This window comes from Oncorhynchus mykiss, chromosome Y, assembly GCF_013265735.2.
Source record: "Oncorhynchus mykiss isolate Arlee chromosome Y, USDA_OmykA_1.1, whole genome shotgun sequence".
NCBI classification, from domain to species: Eukaryota; Metazoa; Chordata; class Actinopteri; order Salmoniformes; family Salmonidae; genus Oncorhynchus; species Oncorhynchus mykiss.
This window is the reverse complement of record NC_048593.1, coordinates 39,219,875-39,239,900: the sequence shown is the minus strand read 5'-3', so window position 1 is coordinate 39,239,900 and position 20,026 is coordinate 39,219,875. Positions and strand designations below refer to the sequence as shown.

General features: G+C 40.2%; 1 protein-coding gene across 2 annotated transcripts in view; it reads right to left on the bottom strand.

Moving 5' to 3' along the window:
• The window catches only part of LOC110510244 (relaxin receptor 2), a 184,512-nt gene that overhangs the window by 21,872 nt on the left and 142,614 nt on the right, over positions 1–20,026 (bottom strand). For both annotated transcript variants that reach the window (XM_036967527.1, XM_036967526.1), the window contains exons 16-17: positions 3,662–3,807; positions 2,422–2,517 (exon numbers count right to left, since the gene is read on the bottom strand). In XM_036967527.1, coding sequence (XP_036823422.1) covers positions 2,422–2,517; positions 3,662–3,807 — 242 coding nt within the window. The remainder of the gene's footprint in view (positions 1–2,421; positions 2,518–3,661; positions 3,808–20,026) is intronic.

Sequence of the window (20,026 nt, the reverse complement as noted above, 5' to 3'; positions counted from 1 at the left end):
TACAGAAAATAGGATGTGAGTGTGACAAAATAAAAGCAGGACATTCCACTGGAGAATATTAAAACTTGGACACTGTCTCATATCCTATTTTGACTTTGGAGCAGGTCATATTGTTCTTCACATTACCGTCTCTGGTAAACACACACACTACAGCAAATAAAATGAAAGTTAATTTGTTGCAGGATACAGAAGGTGTAAACGGTACAGTCAAATGGTTACTTGCATAATGGGAGTCTTTTGTTTAGATATGTAGCTAGCTAGCTAAACAATTAACCATAATCCCAAGTCATGTTCCTACCCTGCAGGTAGCTAAAGCTAACCAACTAGCTTTAACTACCTGCAGCTTTAGCTACTCGCTAGCTAGCTAACATTAGGCCATAAACTAGCAATGCAAATGGCTCTGAGATACAAATAATATTCCTACACAGATAATACACGTAACGTTAGCAAGCGAGCCAGCTAGCTAGCTAAGAGTATGCATTAACTTGCAATGAAAATGACTTTCCGTCAAAATTAGAAACTTATAATATCTGAAAATGTAGCTAGCTAGACTCTCTTACCCTTATACATGTATGAACGCTTCTCCCTCTCTGTCACCATGGTTTCCCTTAGTTTGAAGATGTAATCCAGAGACAGGTATTTTATACAACAGCCTTCTGTGTGTTCTCTCTTCGACTCCCTCTGAATATTTGCAATCAAACGGCAGAATTACTCTCCTTAGCTATCATACTCTGCTTCCACCGGACATTCCACTGATTTCAAAACTCCATTAAGTAGAAAGCATTAGCAACACTTTTTCAGTTCTTTGTGATATCTTCAAAAAAAATGTGTTAGAAAGAATTACCATCACATACTGAGCAGCTCATGTAATAGACAGAAGCGACCTACATGGTAGACCAATCCAAACTAATCTCTCGGCATGTCCAGCCCATTCATTATCTCAGCCAATCATGGCTAGCGGGAAGGTTTCTGTCTTCTTCCATGGCTAAACCAACTAGGCTCGTAATTTAACAATTGTATTCATATTTTGAGATGGCATACATGTTTCTTATTAACTTCTTGGTGACAGGGGGCAGTATTTTCACGTCCGGATGAAATGCATGCCCAGATTCAACTGCCTGCTACTCATCCCCAGAAGATAAGATATGCATATTATTAGTAGATTTGGATAGAAAACACTGAAGTTTCTAAAACGGTTTGAATCATGTCTGTGAGTACAACAGAACTTATGGAGCAGGCGAAACCCAGAGGACAAACCATTCAGATTTTTTTTTTTAGGTCACTCTCTTTTCAATGGGATATCTTTGGGAATCCAGATTTCTAATGGACCTTCTTGCAGTTTCTATCGCTTCCACTGGATGTCAACAGTCTTTAGAAATTGGCTGAGGTTATTCCTTTGTGTAATGAAGAAGTACGGCCATCTTGAAAGAGGGTAACTTGAAGTGTAGTGTTAGAGGCGCGTGACCAGAAAGCATGCTAAAGTTAGTTTTCCTCCTGTATTGAACAGATCATCCCGTCTTCAATTTTATTGATTATTTACGTAAAAAAATACCTAAAGTTGTATTACAAAAGTAGTTTGAAATGTTTTGGCAAAGTTTACAGGTAACTTTTGAGATATTTTGTGGTCACGTTGCGCAGGTTGGAACCAGTGTTTTTCTGGATCAAACGTGCCAAATAAATGGACATTTTGGATATATATCAACGGAATTAATCAAACAAAAGGACCATTTGTGATGTTTATGGGACATATTGGAGTGCCAACAAAAGAAGCTCGTCAAAGGTAAGGCATGAATGATATTTTTATTTCTGCGTTTTGTGTCGCGCCTGCAGGGTTGAAATATGGTTTCTCTCTTTGTTTACGGAGGTGCTATCCTCAGATAATAGCATAATTTGCTTTCACCGAAAAGCTTTTTTGAAATATGACATGTCGGCTGGATTCACAACAAGTGTAGCTTTAATTTGGTATCTTGCATGTGTGATTTCATGAAAGTTTGATTTTCATAGTAATTTATTTGAATTTGGCGCTCTGCATTTTCACTGGCTTTTGTCCAGGTGGGACACTAGCGTGCCACATATCCAAGAGAGGTTTAAGGTACATGTTTCTTATTAAGGTACATGTTCCAGAAAGCATTTCTGACAAAAAACGCAATTTGATAAAAAAAATATATGTTTACGTTGAAATGCATGTCTTGTGAAGTAGTGATGCTCGACATATGCCTAGTTTCCTGAAACGAGTCACAGATAGATCAACATAATGGCCACAGATGGTGCAGCAGTGCTTGTGTATAAAGTCACCAGCTGACAGACTCAGTCTGTAGTTTACCTGGTAATCAGATACATAACCTGATATAGCAGATTAAGTAGTTTGTCCTGTTGAAGGAGGGCACAAGTAATGTCATAAGCAGGCATAGTGTGACTCACCACAGTCTGCAGTTTACCAGGTCTCAGGTGGCTGAAGGGAAACACTATGACCAGGAACTTCTCCATAGTCAGGTAGGTCAGCAGCAGAACTGATACCTGGAAGACAGCATCACAGTTACAAACATACACTTTGTCTCTGTCTCTGTCTCTCGACAGTCAGGTAGGTCAACAGCAGAACTGATACCTGGAAGACAGCATCACAGTTACAAACATACACTTTGTCTCTGTCTCTGTCTCTCGACAGTCAGGTAGGTCAACAGCAGAACTGATACCTGGAAGACAGCATTACAGTTACAAACATACACTCTTGTCTCTGTCTCTCAACAGTCAGGTAGGTCAACAACAAAACTGATACCTGGAAGACAGCATTACAGTTACAAACATACACTTTGTCTGCCTTTGTCTCTGTCTCTCGACAGTCAGGTAGGTCAACAACAAAACTGATACCTGGAAGATAGCATTACAGTTACAAACATACACTTTGTCTCTGTCTCTGTCTCTGTCTCTCAACAGTCAGGTAGGTCAACAAAAAAACTGATATCTGTAACATGCAGTATTACAGTTACAAACACACACTCTCTCTGTGTCTCTCGCTCTTCCTTGTCAGATAGATCAGAAACAGAAATTATACCTGCAGATACAGCATTACAAGAGGTCAAGACAACTGATTCCTGTAGTAGAACAGTGGACTCTGTAGTAGAACAGTGGACTCTGTAGTAGAACAGTGGACTCTGTAGTAGAACAGTGGACTGGCACTCTGTTTCTACTTTCTTGCCGACTATGGAATTGTCCTGCCAAACAGACCGGGACCTAATGAGTGACAATGATTTGGCATGATGGCACAAACAGACTGGGACTACTAGAACATCGTGATCCTCCAGACTTCTTCAGGGGAAACAGCTTGGGCTGCCAGTTTTGTGCGTCCCAACTGGCACACCACATTGCACCCTAAAGTAGTGCACTACATTGAGGGAAGGTTACCCTTTGGAACACTTCCTCAGTCAGAAATGTATTGGGAGAGAAAATATATTCAGGACATTGTGAGTTAGCCTGCAGACAGGACATGACGTTCTGGAAGAATCAGAATGAGAGCAGAGAAATATAGAAAAAATTCACTCCGGGATTCTTAATTTATGTCTGTAATCTGACACCAATAACTATACTCATTATTCTCATTGTACCTCTGAGGACTTTCTCTCCATCCACAGGCGTGTCTGTGTGTACGCGCGTGTTAATTCACCTCTGAGGAGAGCATAGCCAGGAATCCGATGGTTCGACATTCCACACTCTCCATCCACAGGAGAGCGTTGCGATTGTACTCCCCTCGGAACTTCACGTCAAACACACCGACAAAGAACAGGTACACACCCATCAGACAGTCTGCACCTGGGGAGAGCGAGAGAGAGAGAGAGAGAGAGAACTCTAATACATTCTCGCTGACTGTATATATTTGCCATGGGTTCAAAGAGTTCAAGATTGTATCTGGGTACTTTGTCTTGTGTTGTGAGAAAGAGAGCTAGAAATCAAAAAGCAAATTATCTTAACAGAGAAAAATTTCCTCCTTTTTGCTACCTATATCCCCCCACTAGAATCCCCATACTTTAATGAAGACATATTCTCTATCCTAAAGGGTGATCGTCTATGCCCAGGGACATGTACTAGTATATGGTGTTGGATTCTGGGTTAAACTTGACAGAATAAACTTTGTTAAGCTTTTTTTACTCTGAGAATTAGAACCTAACAATGGCGGCCTAAATGTCAGAACTGGACAAGAACCTGACACCCTCAGCACACATATGGACAAGCACCTACCTGGAGGTGACAGCATTCCCTCCCAAATATACCGCCCTGGACACAATTACCACAAAACAACCAACAAGAAAATGGGTCACAACTCTTGCAGCTATGTCACATGCAGGGTACACCTACAGCTTGTCCCTTGGCAGTAGTACTGTAGACTGCTTTATCACTGACCTCAACCCAGAGTCTCTCAGAGCGTTCACAGTCAGCCCACTGACACCCCTATCAGACCACAGCAAAATCACACTACTTGAACAAAGCAATACTCAATCATGAGACATCAAAGCCAAAGGAACTGAATAATATTAAGAAACTATCGGGCAACAATAAATCCAATCCTTCTAGACAATTTCCTGGACATAATGGTTTCACTGCAATAGAGAAGGTGTAAACCTGCATGTAGAAAGCCTAAACTGTATATTTGACCGCTCAGCTTTCTTATTAACAAATCAATCAATTTCAAGCAGACAACCTAAAAAATGTATTACAACATTGGCAAATGGTTTGAGGAGGAATGCAAAACCCTAAGAAAGAAATTGAGCAACCTATCCAACCAAAAACAGAAACCCAGTAAACCCGAGTCTACACCTTCACTATGGTGAATTACTAAAACAATACAGAAATACTCTACGGAAAAAGAAGGAACAGCACGTCAGAGATCAGCTCAATGTAATTGAAGAATCGATAGAATCTAACGACTTCTGGGAACATTGGAACACATTAAACAAACAACCATACGAATAAATATTGATCCAAAACGGAGATGTGTGGATAAACCACTTCTCCAATCTTTTTGGATCTATAACAAAGAACAAACAGCAACACAAGGTTATGTGTCCGAAACAGAGATGTATGGGTAAACCACTTCTCCAATCTTTTTGGATCGATAACAAAGAACAAACAGCAACACAAGATTATGTGTCCGAAACAGAGATGTATGGGTAAACCACTTCTCCAATCTTTTTGGATCTTTAACAAAGAACAAACAGCAACACAAGGTTATGTGTCCGAAACAGAGATGTATGGGTAAACCACTTCTCCAATCTTTTTGGCTCTATAACAAAGAATAAACAGAAAAAACATATACATGATCAAATACAAAATCTTAGAATCAGCTATTAAAGAACCAGAACCCACTGGATTCTCCAATTACATTGAACTACAGGACAAAATACAAACCCTCCAACCCAAAAAGGCCTGTGGGGTTGATGGTATCCTAAATTAAATTATAAAATATACAGACCACAAATTTAAATTGGCTATACTTTAACATCATCCTCACGTCTGGCATATTCCCCAATATTTGGAACCAAGTACTGATCACCCCAATCCACAAAAGTGGAGAGAAATTCGACACCAATAATTACTGTGGGATATATCAACAGCAACCTTGGGAAAATCCTCTGCATTATCATTAACAGCAAACTCCTATGTTTCCTCAGTGAAAACAACGTCCTGAGCAAATGTCAAATTGGGTTTTAACCGAATTACCGTACAAAAGACCACATATTTACCTTGCGCACCCTAATTGACAAACAAACCAAAACAAAAGTAAAGTATTCTCCTGCTTTGCAGAACTCAATATGGCATGAAGGTCTACTATATAAATTGATGGAAAGCGATGTTGGGGTAAAACATACAACATTATAAAATCCATGTACACAAACAACAAGTGTGCTGGTAAAACACACAGATTTCTTTCCTCAGGGTCATGGGTTGAGACAGGGATGCAGCTTGAGCCCCACCCTCTTCAACATACTGTGCCTACAGAAATTCTACACCCCCTTGAACATTTTTCACATTTTGCTACCTTAAAATGTAATTTTACCTACAGATCTACACAACCTTCTCCACATTTTCAAAGTGAAAGAAAGTTATAGATTATACATTTTCCAAATTAAGGAAAAACAACAACAAAAAGAACCCAAAGATGTCTTGATTACGGATGTCATCACACCTCTTTTTCACATGAATACTTGATGAAAGCACCTTTGGCAGCCATTACAGCAAACATTTGGGAATAATATTCTACCAACTTTGCACTACTCTTAGGGCAACCTATATCCATTGTTTTCGTCAAAATTGCTCAAGCCTGTTAAATTTGTTTGGGAATCGTTGATGGACAGCCATATTCAAACTTTGTCTGTGATTTTCAAGCTAATTTAAGTCAGGACTGACGCTAAAACTCCTCAGGAACACTCAACAACTCTTGGAAAGCCAGTCTGGTGTATATTTTGTAATTGTCCCATAGAAAAATACAACTTTAGCTAAGGGTTAGGTTTTCAGAAGACTGAGGTGGGGTTTTTTGCAAATTTTTAACCGAGCCTTTAATCAGTTCATTTTTCTTCTGATCCTGACAAACTCTCCAGTCTCTGCCGATGACATGCCAACACAACATGATGCTGCCACCACAATACTTAAAAACAGAGATGGTTTCACTTTGTGTTGTATTGGATTTTTATCTAACTCTGTCGTTTTTAATTTGTATTCTTTTGTTCTTTATTCTTCTGCGGGACAATTACAATTTTTTTTAATGCAAAGACACAACACAATGGCTTACCAAGTGGTGTTGAGTGTTGCTGAGTGGTCTAGTCTCAGTTGTGACTTAAATATGCTTTAAAAAAAAACAGAAACAAGATTTAAATATCACTGTCCATCAACGACCCCCAACCAAAGTATTCAGACCACTTGACTTTTTCCACATTTTGTTACGTTACAGCCTTATTCAAAATGTATAAAATCATTTTCCCCTCAAAACAGGTTTTTAGAAATTAGTGCAAATGTATAAATAATAACGCTAGAAGCTTGGCACACTTGTATTTGGGGAGTTTCTCCCATTCTCTGCATATCCTCTCAAGATCTGTCAGGTTGGATGGGGAGAGTCGCTGCACAGCTATTTTCAGTTCTCTCCAGAGATGTTCGATCAGGTTCAAGTCCGGGCTCTGGCTGGGCCACTCAAGGACATTCAGAGACTTGTCCCGAAGCTACTCCTCCTTGTCTTGGCTGTGTGTTTAGGGTCGTTGTCCTGTTGGAAGGTGAACATTTGCCCCATTCTGAGGTCCTGAGCAGTCTGGAGAAGGTTTTCATCAAAGATCTCTGTACTTTTCTCTGTTAATCTTTGCCGTGATCCTGACTATTCTCCCAGTCCCTGGGGCTGAAAAACATCCCTATAGCATGATGCTGCCACCACCATGCTTTACTGTAGGGATGGTGCCAGGTTTCCTCCAGATGTGACACTTAGGATTCAGGCCAAAGTGTTCAAGCTTGGTTTAATCAGACCAGAGAATCTTGTTTCTCATAGTCAGAGTCCATTAGGTTCCTTTCGGCAAACTCCAAGCAGGCTGTCATGTGCCTTTTACTGAGGAGTGGCTTCAATCTGGCCACTCTACCATAAAGGCCTGGTTGGTGGAGTGCTGGTTTGCCAACTACACAGAGGAGCTCTGGAGCTCTGTCAGAGTGACCTCCCTGACCAAGGCCCTTCTCCCCCGATCGCTCAGTTTGGCTCCAGGAAGAGTCCAAACTTCTTCCATTTAAGAATGAGGCCACTGTGTTCATGGGGACCTTCAATGCTGCAGAAATGTCTTGGTACTTTTCCCCAGATCTGTGCCTCAACACAATCTTGTCTCGGAGCTCTACGGACAATTCCTTCGACCTCATGGCTTGGTTTTTGCTCTGACATGCACTGTCAACTGTGGGACCTTACATAGACAGGTGTGTGCTTTTCCAAATCATGTCCAATCAAATGAATTTACAACAAGGTGGACCCCAATCAAGTTGTAGAAACATCTCAAGGATGATCAATGGATAAAAGGGTCTAAATATTTATGTAAATACGATATTTACGTTTTTATATTTTTTAATAAAATAGCCACGCATTTTTGCTTTGTCATTTTGGGGTATTGTGTGTAGATTGACTAGGAAAAAAACAATTGAATCCATTTTAGAATAAGCCTCTAATGTTACAAAATGTGGAAAAAGGGAAGTGGTCAGACTGCTTTCCGAATGTCAATGAGTTGACAAGGGCACTAGAACAGTCTGCAGCACCCAGCCTCACCCTACTAGAATCTGAAGTCAAATGTCTACTGTTCGCTGATGATCTGGTGCTTCTGACGCCAACTAAGGAGGGCCTACAGCACCTAGAATGTCTGCACAGATTCTGTCAGACCTGGGCATTGACAGTGAATCTCAGTCATACAAAAATAATGGTGTTCCAGCTGCCGGAACAAGCACTACAAATTCCATCTAGACACCGTTGCCTTAGAGCACATCAGCACCACAGGTAAATTCCACAAAGCTGTAAATGATCTGAGAGACAAGGCAAGAAGGGCCTTCTACGCAATCAAAAGGAACATACAATTCAACATCCCAATTAGGATCTGGCTAAAAATACTTGAATCAGTTCTATAACCCTTTCCCTTTATCGTTGTGAGGTCTGGGGTCCACTCACCAACCAAAACAAACACCAAATTGAAACTCTGCATGCAGAATTGAGCAAAAACATGTTCTGTGCACAACATTATCCACCAAATAATGCAAGCAGAGCAGAACTACCTAAAAGGAAGCAATTCTCATACCTTCCATAACAAAGCCATGGCCTACAGAGAGGGGAACCTGGAGAAGAGTCCCCCTCAGCCAGCTGGTCCTGGGGCTCTGTTCACAAACACAAACAGATCCCACAGAACCCCAGGACAGCAAAACAATTAGAACCAGCCAAATCATGAGAAAACAAAAAGAGAACGTCCGGACACAATTTTTAAACAGAGAAAACTGGAATGCTATTTGGCTCTAAACAGACAGTACATATTAGCCGAAGTCTTGACCACTGTGACTGACCCAAAATGAAGAAAAGCTTTGACTATGTACAAACTCAGTGACCATAGCCCTTGCTATTGAGAGAGGTCGCTATAGGCAGAACTTGCTCTCAAGGGAAGACTGGCTATATGCCCACTGCCCACAAAATGAGGTGGAAACCGAGCTGCACTTCCTAACTGCCTGCCAAATGTATGACCATATTATAGAGACATGTTCCTCTCAGATTACACAGACACACAAATAATTAGGAAATAAATCAAATTTTGACAAACTTCCATACCAATTAGGTGAAATACCACAGTGTGTCATCACAGCAGAAAGATTTGTGACCTGTTGCCAGAAGAACAGGGCAACCAGTGAAGAACAAACAACATTGTAAATACAATCTATTTGTTTATTTATTTCCCTTTCATTCTTCAACTATTTGCTTATTGTTACAACACTGTACATAAAACAAATATATAACATTTGAAATGTCTCTATTCTTTAGAAACTTGTGTGTAATGTTTACTGTTCATTTCTGATTGGTTATTTTACTTTTGTTTATTGTCTATTTCAGTTGCATTGGCAATGTAAACATACACAGTTTATTAGGTACACCACCCCCGTTCCCAAAAATGGTTCGCTCCTATAGACAGTGAGTCATGTGACCGTGGCTTGCTATATAAAGCACAGAGACGGGCATCAAGGCATTCAGTTACTGTTCAATTGAATGTTAGAACGGGCAAAACGAGTGACCTCAACAAACTTTGACCATGGTATGATGGTCGGTGCCAGGCTCGCCAGTTCCAGTATCTCCGAAACGGCCGGTCTCCTGGGATTTTCACGCACCATAATATTTAGGGTTTACCGAGAATGGTGAAGAAGAAGAAGAAAAAAAAAGGCATCCAGTCAGCGGCAGTCCTGAGGGCGAAAACAGCTTGTTGATGAGAGGTGTCGAAGGGGAATACCAAGCTAACAGCCACAAACAGTCAAACAACGGCGCAGTACAACAATGGTGTGCAGAATGGTCGGTCTTAGTCACGGATGGACAATTGCAGCAGACGACCACACCGGGTTCCACTCCAATCAGCTAAAAACAACAAGAAGTGACACCAGTGGGCAGGCGATTCCCAACACTGGACAATTGAGGAGTAGAAAAACATTGCCCTTGTCTGATGAATACCATTTCCTGTTGTGTCGTGCTGATGGCAGAGTCAGGATTTGGTGTAAGCAGCGTGAGTCCATGGCCCCATCCTGCCTGGTGGCGGTGGTGGAATGTAGTGGGGAATGTTTTCCTGGAACACGTTAGGTCCCTTGATACCAATTGAGCAACATTTCCATTCCAGAAGAACCGGTACTAGACGGTGTGGCTGAGTATATATGTTTCCCAAGCCAATAAAGCACTTTGGATATCATTTAATTGCGAGAGGGTGACAGAGAGAAAGATAAATAGAGGTTGGATTAGCAGCCAGGTTGCTCTAAATCAACTTTGAAATTCAATTTCCAGCCAGGTCCCCAGGAGGTCGGGAGATGCCAACACTAGGGACAAAGGTGAGCGCTATTACATTCAAGTAGGCTGGGTTTTGCTAGGGTGTTGTGGACGGATGGGCGTAAAGCAGTGGTGTAAAGTACTTAAGTAAAAACAATGTCAAGTACTTAAGTAAAAACAATGTAAAGTACTTAAGTAAAAACAATGTAAAGTACTTAAGTAAAAACAATGTCAAGTACTTAAGTAAAAACAATGTAAAGTACTTAAGTAAAAACAATGTAAAGTACTTAAGTAAAAACAATGTAAAGTACTTAAGTAAAAACAATGTAAAGTACTTAAGTCGTTTTTTGGGGGGGGGGGTAGTTGTATTGTACTTTACTATTTATATTTTTTTGCCAACTTCACTCCACTAATGAAAATAATGTACTTTTTACTCCATACATTTTCCCCGACACCCATTTTGAGATAAAAAATGGTCCGATTCACACACTTATCAAGAGAGCATCCTTGCTCATCCCTACTGCCTCTGGTCTGGTGGACTCGCTAAACACAAATGCTTAGTTTGTAAATTATGTCTGAGTGTTAGATTGTGCCCCTGGCGATCCGTCAATAAAAAATAAATAACAAAATTGTGCTGTCTGGTTAAAATATGACATTTGAAATGGCTTCCGTACGGGAGTTGTAGCGATGAGACAGGATAGTAGCTACTACAACAATTGGATACCACGAAAATTCGGGAGAAAAAGGGGTAAAATTAAAAAATAAATAAATAAATAAGACAATTGAAATGAAATGGCTAATACATTAACTTTTTTTTTGGGGGGGGGGGGGGGGCACTTTCATTTACTTTTAATAGTTTTGTATATTTCAAACCAAATACTTTCAGACTTTTACTCAAGTAGTATTTTACTGAGTCATTTTCTATTAAGGTATCTTTACTTGTACTCAAGTACGACGATTGGGTACTTTTTCCACCACTGGGCGTAAGCCACGGGCTCCGGGTCCATGGGCAGTTGTGTAAAGTAACGAAGTACAAATACTGAAGTATTGTTTGGGGGTATCTGTACTTTAGTATTTATATTTCTGTTGACTTTGACTTCATACATGAAAACTAAAGAAAAGTATACATTTCCTCCCATACATTTCCCGACACCTTCTTTACTCGCAACAAAATCAAATCAATCTGAAGCTGGAAGAAAACAACAAATCATGTTGGAAAAAAGAATCAAGCAACATTGGCGAGTCGACACACTCATGGGTGAACTTGTTTTTCAAGGCAGTAGGTCGACGACATGCAGAGTTGATCCAATCTTCATCAGTTTGGGCAAATCCAAGGGTCCTAAAGTGTATACCCCCCAACCCCACCAGGAGCCTATCACTTGCAAAACATTCATCCACTCAGCAGCACTTTGCCCAAGCGTGTCCGAAATTGCACAAGCATGTCTGACATCGCTCTACCACCACCTCCTGACGAGGATGAACACCCTTGGCCGTATCTAAAATAAATGTTTTCTTTTTTCGGGAATGAAGGATTCATCCTACCGGATGAAATGTCTGTTATGTTTACCGAAAGTTCAGGAAATACTAGTGTTCGAGAACTCGCCGTCTAACATAAAAAAACACATTGAGGTAACCTTAAGCCTACTGTTAGCTTGCTAGCTAGCTAGAATAACATTAGCATTCTAATTAGCATGCTAGCTAACATTAGCTAACCTAGCTAGCCCACATTTGCTAATGCAGGAAGCAGTATTAGTTGATGCTAGCTAATCCTATACCTAAATAGTTCACGAGCTAGTAGCTACCTACTTTAGCTGGCTAAAATGTACCCAGATTCAGAAGCTTTGTTAGATAACGCAATCTAACTAAACTGACATGGGCTAACTAGCTTGTCGACAAGCTAGCTAACTAGTAGTTTCTGAATCTGGACACATTTTAATCAGCTAACTTTAGTCTAGCCAAATACCTTTTCTCTAAACACCTGGTTATCTATTCCTTGTGTTAGTTGATAAAGTTGTTCTTACCTAGCTAATTACTGTAGACTTAAGTTATTGACGTAACCTACAATTAACATAGTTTTTTCCTCATTGTAATATTAAATGTTGGTCACAAACTCTCACATAACTAATGTTGTTTAGAATTTTAAAATTAGGATCCTATACCTTAAGTATTTGGTGATGGTAGTTATCTAGCTAACTAACTATCTTTCTCTTTTCCGTTTTTTATTATTTCAGAAAAATAATGTACACCTTCTTAAGAAATATTGAGTACTTACAGCAAACACTCTGAAGAGAAAACGTGCCCCTGAGACTCCCTCCACCATCAAGCAGAGCACATTACTGAAGACAGTGTCTCAAAAATCCATTGACAAAGCTGTGGTCAAGTATGTGGTCCAAGGGCTCCAACAATTCACTATTGAACAAGAACCGTTCAGATAGTTTGTCCAGGATCTGCCGCCTAACTCATATCAAGGTCCCACTGTGCTCCAGGATTAATGAAGCCTCCAAGGAAATGAAGAAGGCGGTGACTGAGACCATGAGAGGAGTTGACTACATCGCCACCACCACCGACTGCTGGTCTGGCAAGAAGACGGAGCTTTATTGGTGTTACAGCCCACTGGATAGACCCTGACAGTCTCAACAGATGCTCTGCAACCCTGGCCTGTAAACGGTTGAGAGGATCGCACACCTTTAACTTCTTATGGCTGGGGGGCTGTATTGAGTAGCTTGGAAGAATAAGTTGCCCAAAGTAAACGGCCTGCTCTTCAGTCTCAGTTGCCAATATATGCATATTGTTATTAGTATTGGATAGAAAACACTAACGTTTCTAAAATTGTTTGAATGATGTCTGTAAGTATAACAGAACTCATATGGCAGGCAAAATCCTGAGGAGAAATCAAAACAGGAAGTGGGAAATCTGAGCTTGGTATGTATTCACCACAGTTCCCATTGAAATCCCCTTGAGATATTAATGATTTTGCACTTCCTAGGGCTTCCACTAGATGTTAACCGTCTATAGACATTTGAATGAGACTTCTACTGTGTTGTGGGACTGAATGAGAGCAGAATGTATCAGGTGACTGGCAGTCAGCCATTTTCTGATCACGCGCATTCCTCATGGTAACCACTTGCATTCCATTGCTCATGAAGACACAAAGGTATACTCCGGTTGGAACTTTATTGAAGCTATATGTTAAAAACATCCTAATGATTGATTCTGTGCTTAGTTTGAAATGTTTCTTCGACCTACTTTTTGAAGTTTTTGTCCGACGTAACGCTTACCAGAATGAGCATTTAGATATGTATACCAAACGCGCTAACAAAAGGAGGTATTTGGCCATAAATAACGGACATTATCGAACAAAACAAACATAAATTGTGGACCTAGGATTCCTGGAGTGCTTTCTGATGAAGATCATCCAAGTAAGGGAGTATTTATCATGTAATTTCTTGCATATGTTGACGCCAACATGGTGGCTATTGTGACTATTTTTCTGAGCGCCATCTCAGATTATTGCATGGTTTGCTTATTCCGTAAAGTTTAAAAAAAAAATCAGACACAGCGGTTGCATTAAGGAGAGGTATATCTATAATTCCATGTATATAACTTGTATTATCATCTACATTTATGATGAGTATTTATGTTGAATGATGTGGCTATGCAAAATCACTGGATGTTTTTGGAACTAGTGAATGTAACGCGCCAATGTAAACTCATATTTGGATAAATATGAACTTTATCAAACAAAACATACATGTATTGTGTAACATGAAGTCCTATGAGTGTCATCTGATGAAGATCATCAAAGGTTGGTGATTAGTTTTATCTCTATTTGTGCTTTTTGTGACTGCTATCTTTGGCTGGAAAAAATGGCTGTGTTTATTGTTGTTTGGTGGTGACCTAACATAATCGTTTGTGGTGCTTTTGTGGTGCTTTTGCTGTAAAGCATATTTGAAATCGGACACTGTGGTGGGATTAACAACAAGATTACCTTTAAAATGGTATGAGATACATGTATGTTTGAGGAATTTTAATTATGAGATTTTTGATGTTTTGAATTTTTCGCCCTGCACTTTCACTGGCTGTTGTAATATCATCCCGTTAACAGGATGTCAGCCCAGGAGGATTTATTAATGTGTTGACAGGCACCCTAAATGACATCCATTCTGATTTTGAATTCCGAGTTAAGATTGTGAGAACAACAACAGACAAAGGTTCCAACTTCTTGAAAGCTCTCAAAGTTTTTTGGTGAAGATGAAAACAACGAGACAGTGGAAGCAGCGGGTGGTGCAGCAGATCAGCCAAGACAGGAAGATGGTTAAGAGGAACAATAGGAAGGTGAAGGATTGGAGTTTGTTGATGTGGCAATGATCCTGAATGAAGATGATGGATTTGAGTACAAGCTGATGCGCCCGAATGCTACAAGGTGGAACTCCTGAGGATCGTCAAAGACAAAGGAGAGGCGGTCGTCAGAGTTCTCGGCACAGACTTCGAGGTTCCAATGTTAGTAAGGATTATGTATTATTTTGTCATAATTTAAGGTCTTGAATGTTGTCTAAATCGGTTGCAGTGTTTCCTGACCCTTTGCTTGGGGACTTTTTCACATGTTGTAGCCTATCATTGATCCATTTAGTCAACTACTCATCCAGCCATTGATTACTGTAGTTGAATCAGGTGAAATGGTTAGTGGTCCCCTTTATATAGGGTTAGGAAACACAACGTTATTATTATTCAAATTTTTTTTCACAGGTTCAATTCAGCTGAACTCGCCTTCCTCACAGAGTATGCTGCCACCATGAGCCCAGTCGCAAAGGCCCTCAACATCCTGCAGGCTGAAACCAATGTCCAGATGGGGTGGCTACTTCCAACTACCAACCTGCTGATCACAAAACTTGACCGAGTCCCTGAGGTACTGTAAGCCTCTGGTGGATGTGCTACAACTGGGACTGAAGAAGCGCTTCAGCCACATGTTTCACGAACCTGAGCTTTATCGCAGCAGCATTCCTTCTCCAAAAAACAAAAACAAAAAAAGAATGTGGACAAAGGATGATGCCACCATCAGAATGGGTAAGACAACATCTGTAAGCTGTCTCACACCCTTACCTGCCTCAGCTGCCTGTGAAAAGGCTGTTCAGCATTGCAGGACTTGTTTTCAGCCCCAGGAGAGCAAGGCTGGATTCCAGAAACTTTGAAAACCAGCTTTTACTGAAGATGAACTGTAAATTCTTCAAGTAATGATAGCTTCACGCTAACAAGCCCAAGGACACAGATGCCTTATGCGTTTTTGTAAATTTTCGTTTCAAATTCACAAGTTCTAGGTGTCCTTGTTACAAAGACATGACCTGACACCCTGATTTCTAATGCAGTTCCAACAGTGGCGATGTCCTCATGTTCCTACTTTAAAAAAAATATTTCTGTATAGGGTTCTATTATAGGATGTTGTTTCTAAAGCAAAGTGACAGTGATTGTAAAGTGCTTACGTTTACTGGCTATATTCCTTCATTAAGGCATACTTCTATTTTGTCTGTCAGAGATGTATTTTGAAGTGTTGCCTATTTGAGAATCCACATTGTAAAAACATAAAAAGAATCTGAGCTCTTCTTGCATCCGTAAGACTGCGATGGAACATTTACAAGATGATATTATAATACTGTGTATGCATCGAATAGCTATGATGAGTACTCGCTCATCTGTGTCTGTGGGACAGAGTTGGGCCTCTGGAGCTTGAGCTGACAATTGATTGATTTACCTACAGACTGCATTCCATAGACAAGATGTGGTCGGTATAACCGAGATAGAGATAGCCTGGAGGAGTAGAACAAAACCATTATTGTTCCTAATCATCCTAGCATCTGGGAATCTAAGCCCGGTTGGGGATTAAACAACACCAGGTGCAGATAACCACAAGATGAACCCGAGGTGACTTATGATGCCCCCCGATCTGCATGGGAGGGGTGGAACCAGCTATGACTAAGCATTTTTTGATCTACTATATAAGAACTCTGCATTGTCTGTAAGGTTAAGCTCTCGGAGACACACACTTCAGAGTCTGTGGTCGACCAGCTTATTATTAATTAATATTGCAATAAAGAATCAATGTTAAATAAAGATTGATTGTTTGAATAATTGTCCAAATCTCTCTTAGTATACATGAATTTTCCACGACAACTGTTACCTCTCAGAAAAGCTCAAACAAAATAAAAGGTCTGGCTGTTTTTCTTTTTGGATTTATGGCTCTTGCGTTTCATTTCCTTTTGATACTTAAGTACATTTACCTTAAGGCTATTGTTTTTGATACTTAAGTACATTTACCTTAAGGCTATTGTTTTTGATACTTAAGTACATTTACCTTAAGGCTATTGTTTTTGATAGTTAAGTACATTTACCTTAAGGCTATTGTTTTTGATACTTAAGTACATTTACCTTAAGGCTATTGTTTTTGATAGTTAAGTACATTTACCTTAAGGCTATTGTTTTTGATACTTAAGTACATTTACCTTAAGGCTATTGTTTTTGATACTTAAGTACATTTACCTTAAGGCTATTGTTTTTGATAGTTAAGCACATTTACCTTAAGGCTATTGTTTTTGATACTTAAGTACATTTACCTTAAGGCTATTGTTTTTGATACTTAAGTATATTTACCTTAAGGCTATTGTTTTTGATACTTAAGTACATTTACCTTAAGGCTATAGTTTTTGATAGTTAAGTACATTTACCTTAAGGCTATTGTTTTTGATACTTAAGTACATTTACCTTAAGGCTATTGTTTTTGATACTTAAGTACAATTAATATCAGGTACTTTAAGACTTTTACTCAAGTCGTATTCTAATGGGTGACTTTTACTTGAGTCATTTTCCAGAAAGGTATCTTTACTTTTAATCAGCCAGTGTGATGACGAATACGGGCCTCCAGGCCTAGGAGATGGCTCCGTTTCTTTTAACTACGAGGAGCCCATGTTGGATGAGACTGTTTTTGAGGGTTAAGACTGTATTTTTATGAAGATTGCAATAAAAATCCTGACAGGAAGCGTTGCAATTGGATATAGGCATACAACAGTCATTGATGAATATCAAATGTACATACATGTATCAGTTTGGATTAATTTGGGATACTATTTATGTTTCCATATAGTATCTTAGGTATCAGTGTTTATTATTTAGTCATTAAGGGTGGATTGATAAGAGAATATGTTTTACTTGTGTTTTAATAAATGATTAGAATATTACACTCTGAAACCATAACTCTGAAACCATATGATTGTATGAAATTGATTAAATCAAATCAAATTTATTTGTCACATACACATGGTTAGCAGATGTTAATGCGAGTGTAGCGAAATGCTTGTGCTTCTAGTTCCGACAATGCAGTAGTAACCAACGAGTAATCTAACCTAACAATTCCACAACTACTTACTACCTTATACACACAAGTGTAAAGGGATAAAGAATATGTACATAAAGATATATGAATGAGTGATGGTACAGAGCGGCATAGGTACGATGCAGTAGATGGTATAGAGTACAGTACATACATATGAGATGAGTAATGTAGGGTATGTAAACAATGTGGCATAGTTTAAAGTGGCTAGTGATACATGTATTACATAAAGATGCAGTAGATGATATAGAGTACAGCATATACATTATTGTCACCAAGATGGCATAGCAGTCAGATGTCTTTTGTCCTTGTCTTGTCATGTCCCGTATATATATATATTTACAACTTTCTTTGCATACCTTTTTATATATATTTTATATATTTTCCATAAACTCAACTTCAAAACACTCTCCTGCAACCAGCCTCACCAATTTATATAAAAAAAGAATGTATTATTTACCTCAAATCTGTAATCCTCCATAGAAGCTAACCAGAAGCTATCCAGAAGCTAACCAGAAGCTAGGCAGAATCTAGCCAGAAGCTAGCCAGAAACCAATCAGAAGCTAGCCAGAAGCTAGTTAGCTTCTTTACTGGCTAATCGTTAGTATTCAGCTAACCACGGTTTGTGGTCATCAGCTATCCTTTAGCTCGAAATTCTATCGCCAGTTTTGTACGGCGCGGCTCGGACCGGAACATACCGGACCTATTTTTCTTTCCATGTCCCCGGATTTCAACCGCAAGCTCTGGACATTTATACCTGGATCTCACAGCTAGCTAGCTGCTATCCGTGTGACTATCGGCTTACGTCGATCCCGGAGCAAACATCAATTATTCCGGAGCTAGCCAGCTGAAGAGTTCCATCAGCCACTCCTGGGCTACAATCACCTATCCGGACCCGTTTTACTGCCAACGCGGAGCCCCACTGGGCCTTCACAACTGCACTACCGACGTTATCTGCCCGAGGGAGTTATCCAACTGGCCCCTCCGTCGCGACGTTACCTGAACGCCCATCTGCGGTCCGCTAACCGTTAGCTATAGCTATAGATATATATCTATTTTTTTTTTGCGAATTGGATTGATCCCCTCTACCACACGGAACCCCACTAATCCTACCGACGGAAACGCACGAGGTGGCTAAAAACAGACCTCCATCCTATGCTAGCTTGCTACCGATGGCCCGGCTAGCTGTCTGAATCGCCGTGACCCCAACCAACCTCACTACTCACTGGACCCTTTTGATCACTCGACTAAGCATGCCTCTCCTTAATGTCAATATGCCTTGTCCATTGCTGTTCTGGTTAGTGTTTATTGGCTTATTTCACTGTAGAGCCTCTAGTCCTGCTCACTATACCTTATCCAACCTATTAGTTCCACCACCCACACATGCGATGACATCTCCTGGTTTCAATGATGCTTCTAGAGACAATATCTCTCCCCTCATCACTCAATACCTAGGCTTACCTCCACTGTATTCACATCCTACCATACCTTTGTCCGCTTTTAGCCATACCCTTATCCTACTCCTCCTCTTTTCCTCTGGTGATGTAGAGGTGAATTCAGGCCCTGCAGTGCCTAGCTCCACTCCTATTCCCCAGGCGCTCTCTTTTGATGACTTCTGTAACCGTAATAGCCTTGGTTTCATGCATGTTAACATTAGAAGCCTCCTTCCTAAGTTTGTTTTATTCACTACTTTAGCACACTCTGCCAACCCAGATGTCCTAGCTGTGTCTGAATCCTGGCTTAGGAAGACTACCAAAAATTCTGATATTTTCATCCCAAACTACAATATTTTCAGACAAGATAGAACTGCCAAAGGGGGCGGTGTTGCAATCTACTGCAAATATAGCCTGCAGAGTTCTGTCCTACTATCCAGGTCTGTACCCAAACAATTTGAACTCTACTTTTAAAAATCCACCTCTCTAAAAACAAGTCTCTCACCGTTGCCGCCTGCTATAGACCACCCTCTGCCCCCAGCTGTGCTCTGGACACCATATGTGAACTGATTGCCCCCCATCTATCTTCAGAGCTCGTGCTGCTAGACGACCTAAACTGGAACATGCTTAACACCCCAGCCATTCTACAATCTAAGCTTGATGCCCTCAATCTCACACAAATTATCAATGAACCTACCAGGTACCTCCCCA